General features: G+C 42.8%; 1 protein-coding gene across 1 annotated transcript; it reads left to right on the top strand.

Moving 5' to 3' along the window:
* The first annotated feature begins 274 nt into the window (after positions 1-274).
* CUNH6orf141 (chromosome unknown C6orf141 homolog) lies at positions 275-5,993 on the top strand. The gene is made up of 3 exons (XM_032299655.1): positions 275-1,287; positions 3,842-5,025; positions 5,076-5,993. The coding sequence occupies exon 1, from the start codon at positions 417-419 to the stop codon at positions 1,035-1,037; it is 621 nt and encodes a 206-aa protein (XP_032155546.1). The 5' UTR covers positions 275-416; the 3' UTR covers positions 1,038-1,287; positions 3,842-5,025; positions 5,076-5,993.

Raw genomic sequence — 5,993 nt, forward strand, 5'->3', positions numbered from 1 at the left:
GTCCTTGGAAAGCAAACTTCGGGACATTTCAGGGGGGCGCAGTGCGAGGGTGCCCTTTGCGCCTCCGCTCCGGAGAAAAACGAAAGGAGGGTGGGAAACTAGGACAGAGGTGAGAAGAGGAGGCTGAATCAGCGAACGCCAAAGGGAGCAGGGCTCCGGACAGGGGTAGGAAGAAGAAGCGGTGGCTGGGACCTGTGTCAGCTTCCTCTCTGAATGGCTAGACGGCCGCCAGGTGGGCGAGGCGGAGCGCGGGGAGGCGGGCTCCACGCGCGATTGGCCTGGGGCTGATCCAATCTCCTGCTCTCGCGGGCGGGGAGTCCTGGGCGGCAGCAGGGGTCACACCCAGGACTTGCTGGTCCCGCGCTTTCCGGAGCCCGGCAGGCGCTCGCGGCCTGAACGGGTCAAAGAACGAACGAATGAATGACTCTTTTGCCAGGATGGGGACCCGGGGGCCTCAGGGAGCTGCGAATCCCACGGACTCTTCCCGCAGGCCTTTCCCGCGCGAGGTGGAGCGCGGGGCTCCGCTGGCTCCGGGCACCCCGAATCCCGGGACGGCCGGGGCGAGCCGAAGCCTGGGCGGCGGCCACGAGGACAGGTCGGCAGGTCGGACCCTCGGACCTCCGGCCGGAGAGGAATTGGACCGTGAGTCCTGGGTCAGAGAGAAAGTGCTCTTTCTCCTGCACCCAGAGAGGTGGTTAGGGACTCGGGGGGACCGTGCACGGGAAGCGATGGCCGAGGGAGAGGACCCTCCTCTTGCGGGTGGCGAGGACCGGGGCCAGGAGCCCAGCTGCTCTTCTCACGTCTTTCAACGAGAAAAGCGAATTTCTGGCAGGCGTGTAGCCCCGCCGCGGGACCCAGCAGACCCACCCAAATACGTGCTGGTGCGGGTGGAGGATTATCAGGTAACTCAAGAAGTGTTGCAGACCTCGTGGGCCAAGGGTCGCATGACCACGAGGACTGAGGAGCACTCTGTGACCGCGCTCACTTTTCGCAGCAGTAGAGAGAGACAGCCTGGGGGGCGCCGGGGCCCCTGCTGAACCCCAGGCTCTCCAGGCACAACGAAAGGCACCCCGCGTCCACGCCGCGGAGAGGAGGGTTTCACCGTCTCCAGGGAGCTGGCTCGAGGAGATTAGACTCTAGAGAGGAGCCCGAGAAATGTTCCGGGACGGTGGATGAGCGATCATCCTAAAAAGAAAATGCTCTTCTGGGAACTCCAAGCTGCAATTAACCTGCAGAAGGAACCTTTCCAGAGGCTGGCGCAGCGCTTCAGAGAGGCAGATAAGAACTGTAAGCAGTATAATACCTCCTTTGTGGCTTGAATTCCGTGGGAGTCTGGGGAGCTAAGTCATTCAGAAGAGGGGGAGAAAAGATGTCTTCAAATTGGCAGAATGTGGGAGTTTTGAAATGAGCAAACCTGTTAATTTGCATTTTGCAGTAACTCGATTGATCTTTTTTCCGTTACCCGCCCCCCACCCCGCTCCCACCTTCTTTCTCTTTAGGACCTAGAAGCAGAAGTGAAGTTTGAAGTCTGCTCTCTGCAAAGAAAGTGGGAGTGGGTGGAGGAGAGAGGCTTGTTTTAAAAGCCAAAAATAGAAATTAAAAAGAAATGGGAAAATAAAAAATAAAACCAAAGCAGCAAGTGACTCCCTTCTGATGTGCACTTTTCATTTTTCTCCCCCACATTTCAGTGTTAGAAAGAAAAAGAGAGGAGCTAGGGGAAGAAAGAGTAGAGAACAGAAGACTAAGATTTAAATAGCAAGAAATTCTGTTTAAAAAGGCTTTACCACAAACAATAGCTAATTTGGTCCTGTAAACATGCATTTATCAGAAATCTTTAATTTTAATATTAAACATACTGCGTGTAAATGTTCTGATCTAAAGGTGGATAGCAATATGTAGTTTACCATGAGTTCATGTCTTCTTTTCCACAGTTCTTCGTTAATGAGACTTATAGTCAAGAATGGATTCATAATACCACTCTGCTGGTGTAGTTAAAAAATCTCTTCTGGTACTACTGAAACAACTAAATTTTCTTATTTTGTTTACTCCTCTATATTATTAAATACCATCTGAATTAACTCTTTAGTATTTGGCTTGGTTGCAGCTCTGTGAGGAGCAAAGCAGCCCTCTCCAGGTGAACTGCTTGACTTTACCGCTACTGAAGGAGTTTGCTGCAAGAATTAACAAAGCAAGGAGGACTCTGGCTTTTGATGAGCAAATGGTTGAAAAGTGCCTTCTTCCCCAGTCTTCCCTTTTGCCTTCATTTTTAGTTTAGAGCTTGAAATGTTCTCAGAAGATCATCTGATCCACCCCTTGTCTCCTGGCAGGCCAGATAGATAAGACACCCCTAGTAATTGCTTATGGCTGCTAAGTGAATGAAGAATATGATCCTCTCCCTCCTAAAGGTTTGGGGTGGCCATTAAAGGACTTATCTGACCCTTATTTAGGGGTCAAAAGATGACTGAGGATATCCTAGGTTTCTAACTCATGTTTATGAAAAGTACTAGAATCACCTTGATGTTCCTGAATCCTGCAAGGCCTCTTGCCTGGAGAATCATCATTAGCAGTTCTTAGGCCTGTGAGACCCTCACTTGGGAGAGGAATTCAGCATCTGAACTCATTTGTGTTTAAAACTGCTTGACAAGTAGAAAAGTTTTATCCCTTAAAATGAATCTCTTTTCCTAACAACCTGCTTGACTCCAGTGTGAGATTAACCTGCGTGGCATGTAAGTTTCAGACCTGAGTTTATTAATTCGGTTGAATCATCACATGCCCCAGGTGACTGATCATTGAATATGGAGAACAAAAAAAGTCTCTTTCACAATAACCAAAAATGGTAAGTAGCATCACTCAGTTGTCTTCTCTGGAGGCAAGCTCTGGAACTCAGCTGCCTGGGTTCAAAACTGGCTCTACCTCTTTATTAACTGTGTGTCCTTGGGCAAAGGTGCCTTATCTCTGTATGCCTCTGTGTCCTGATTAATTAAGTGGGGACAATAAATCGTATCAACTTCATAGAGATTTTTCGTATCTCTTCATAGAGAAGATTAAGTTAAATGAAAATACTTAGAACCCTGCCTGTCATACAATAAACGCTTGAAGTTAGTTACATTTTTATTATTAGCATGGTTATTATTTAGCTCACTTTTCATCATAACTAGGCTTTAGTCTTTTATTTAGTAACAAAGAGCAGGAATCGTATAACACAAGAAATCCATTGAAAGCCAAACCAGTGGTTTTTAGTAAGACTCTTGCGTACTCCTGAAAGAAAGGACTTATTTCTAGCTTTTCCCAAGCTTTAATGGATCAGCAAGTATATTTCTTAAATTCCTTAGAAATGACATTCACATCTTATGTAGGGACTCATGCTAAGGCTCAAAGAACTAAGGTATACTATGCTTAACAAAGCATATGTACCCTAGTTCTTTGAGCAAAGCTCCCTTCTGCCCAGAACTAAGTGGTATGAAAAGATTTTACATACCACTTAGTCTGGGCAGATAGATTTGAATACTTTCTTTGATTTGTCAGGCTAGTTTGTTTTCCCTCTGGGATTTTAAATCTGATACCCTGTTGTCTAGAGAAGCAGAAGAGACAATTTGTTTTCATTTTGTCTTTCAGCCAAAACTGCCCTTAGTCAAGTTAGCTTAACTCCTTTAAACCAAATATGTTTGAGTTCATTTTAAGTGACTTTTTTTCCTTTCCTCACAGTGTTCCAAGCAATGAAAATTTATTTTTAAAGCACTTATTCAACTTCCCTATTAATTGCCTACAGCATGTTTACAGATTTCCTTCTCACTGGAAACAAAAAATAGTAAGTCGAAATACTGTTGAATTTGCTTCACAGGTGCTCCTCATCCAAGCAGAACCCTGTCATGTGAAGAGCCTGAGAAATCTTACCCAATTTACAAGTGACCTGGGAATGCATCCAAAGTGAATTGGGCATCTTCAATACTAAGAAATCTCTGAGAATGGCTGGGCCTTGGCTGTTTGATCTTACGTCTACTCCACTGAAAAATAAGATTATCTAAAATTGTGTTTGGTGGATGAACCACATCAAAGACTTCCAGAAGCCACTCCAGTGACCATAAGACAAATGTCAGAATTGCATAGTTACCGGGATCAGGCAAGTGTCACCCTCTCTTAAAACTCTTGGTTTACAACCATCATTTCCTTTCAGGAATAATTACATTTGACTTGCTGCTTATTTTTGTTGGACGTTACCAGTGCATGACGATAAAACTTGATGTGGCTTTTTGCTTTGAAAAAAAAAAAAAAAAAAACAAACTTTTTATTAAAAGAAAAAGTTATACACACTGCATAAAATTAGGGAAATATTATGAAGAAAAAGAAAATTATTATTAAAGAAACAAAATGTACAGATGACCCCAAATCTCTTTTAATATTTGGCATGTTTCAAGTATGAGTTTTTTGTTTTGTTTTGTTTTGTTTTTATTTTACAGAGATAGTGCCTTGCTATGTTGCCCAGACTAGTCTTAAAATTCTGGACTCAAGCAATCCTCCTGCATTGGCCTCCTAACACGCTGGGCTTATAGGCCTCAGCTATCATGCCCAGCCAAAGATGGCTTTATTTTATTATATTTTCATGTGTATATACCTACGTATATACCTACATTTTTCTAAGCATAAACTATATAAAGTAGTAATAATGCAGCCTCTGTATATTTTCTGAGTATTGTCTTTATATAAACACACATATGCTACTCAAGATGTTTTCTGTGAAACAGCAACCTGGGCATCTCCAAGAAGGCATTTGGAAACGTTGAATCTCAAGCCCGATTCCAAATCTGCTGAATCAGACTCTGCATTGTCAAGATCATTGGATGGTTCACATTAAAGTTTGAGAAACATTGACATATTCTCATTTTTAGTTCTGTGTTCTATTTTGTCACTTACCAAAACCAAAAAGTTTATTTATTCTGTATTCCCTATTAATTGTTAACAATGTCATGAAGATAATAATTTGCAGAAATTTGAAAACATTTAAAGATAACAGGAGGGTGAAAGATAGTAGATATGAATTGGTAAATTGGCAAAGAGAGCTCTATGATGCTTTATAGTGTCTTTTTAAAGAGCCTTATTATTTTAAAGGTTGTCCCAATGAGCCATTGACTCATCATTGGATTTCAAACTATTTCAGAAATGTGACTATTTCATTATCTAGGAATATGAAATAATACATTCTCAAACTCTTGTAAGGGTGAAAAGTCAGGAAGTCATTAACACACTGCACAATTGCAACACCTCTACAGGCTGAGTCAGGACTTGTCAGCCACTTATGATGAATTGTAAGGGGTGGGAAAAAGGTGGAGCCAGAATTTGAATCAACTGATTCAGATAAGTTAACAAAGGGCTGTGACTCCTGAACACCATGACATCTCTATAACTGCAGCCAGTACTTTGCTCTGTAATTAGGGAGGGCAAATCTGTGAATTTACTTTTCTAGTTGAAGATAACGAAGTCCAGATTACTTTGGAGAGACTAAGAAGTTGTGATCGGTTTTCAGGCAGTATGCAGCCAACAGTCACAAACAAAGCATTAAGACTTGGTTATCTTCAAAGCAAGGAATTAACCAAATTCAAACTTAGATTTCTAATGTTAAAAAAGAACAAGAAAACTTTGAGGAGACTGCAGCCGTCCCAAAAGTAGAACAAATAGAGGCTGTGTTTGCAGAGCTAGGTATAGTATGGGAGTCAGACAACATCATTTGTGCTTAGCCAGAAGCGAAGGCAGGCAGGGCAATAGGAAAGCTTTATAGTGACCAAGATGATCTTACCAGTTCCTCAGTTTTGCTAAATTTTAGATAAGCTTCTTGACTGTAGGTCCCTGACTTCCCTTTTCTTAGAGCATTTACTTTAGAAGACTTTCGATTGTAAATTGTTTATCTGCTCCTTTGAAATATAAATCTAAGAAAGATCCGGGTAAGTCTTTCTTAAGGACCTAGGAGCCATCCTTTTGAAATGTAATTACCAAAAAAA

This window comes from Sapajus apella, unplaced genomic scaffold, assembly GCF_009761245.1.
Source record: "Sapajus apella isolate SASKATOON/1434 unplaced genomic scaffold, GSC_monkey_1.0 scaffold41, whole genome shotgun sequence".
NCBI classification, from domain to species: Eukaryota; Metazoa; Chordata; class Mammalia; order Primates; family Cebidae; genus Sapajus; species Sapajus apella.

Excerpts from the sequence above, each read along its gene's own strand:
- CUNH6orf141 (XM_032299655.1), top strand. The coding sequence starts at position 417 with ATGAATGACTCTTTTGCCAGGATGGGGACCCGGGGGCCTCAGGGAGCT.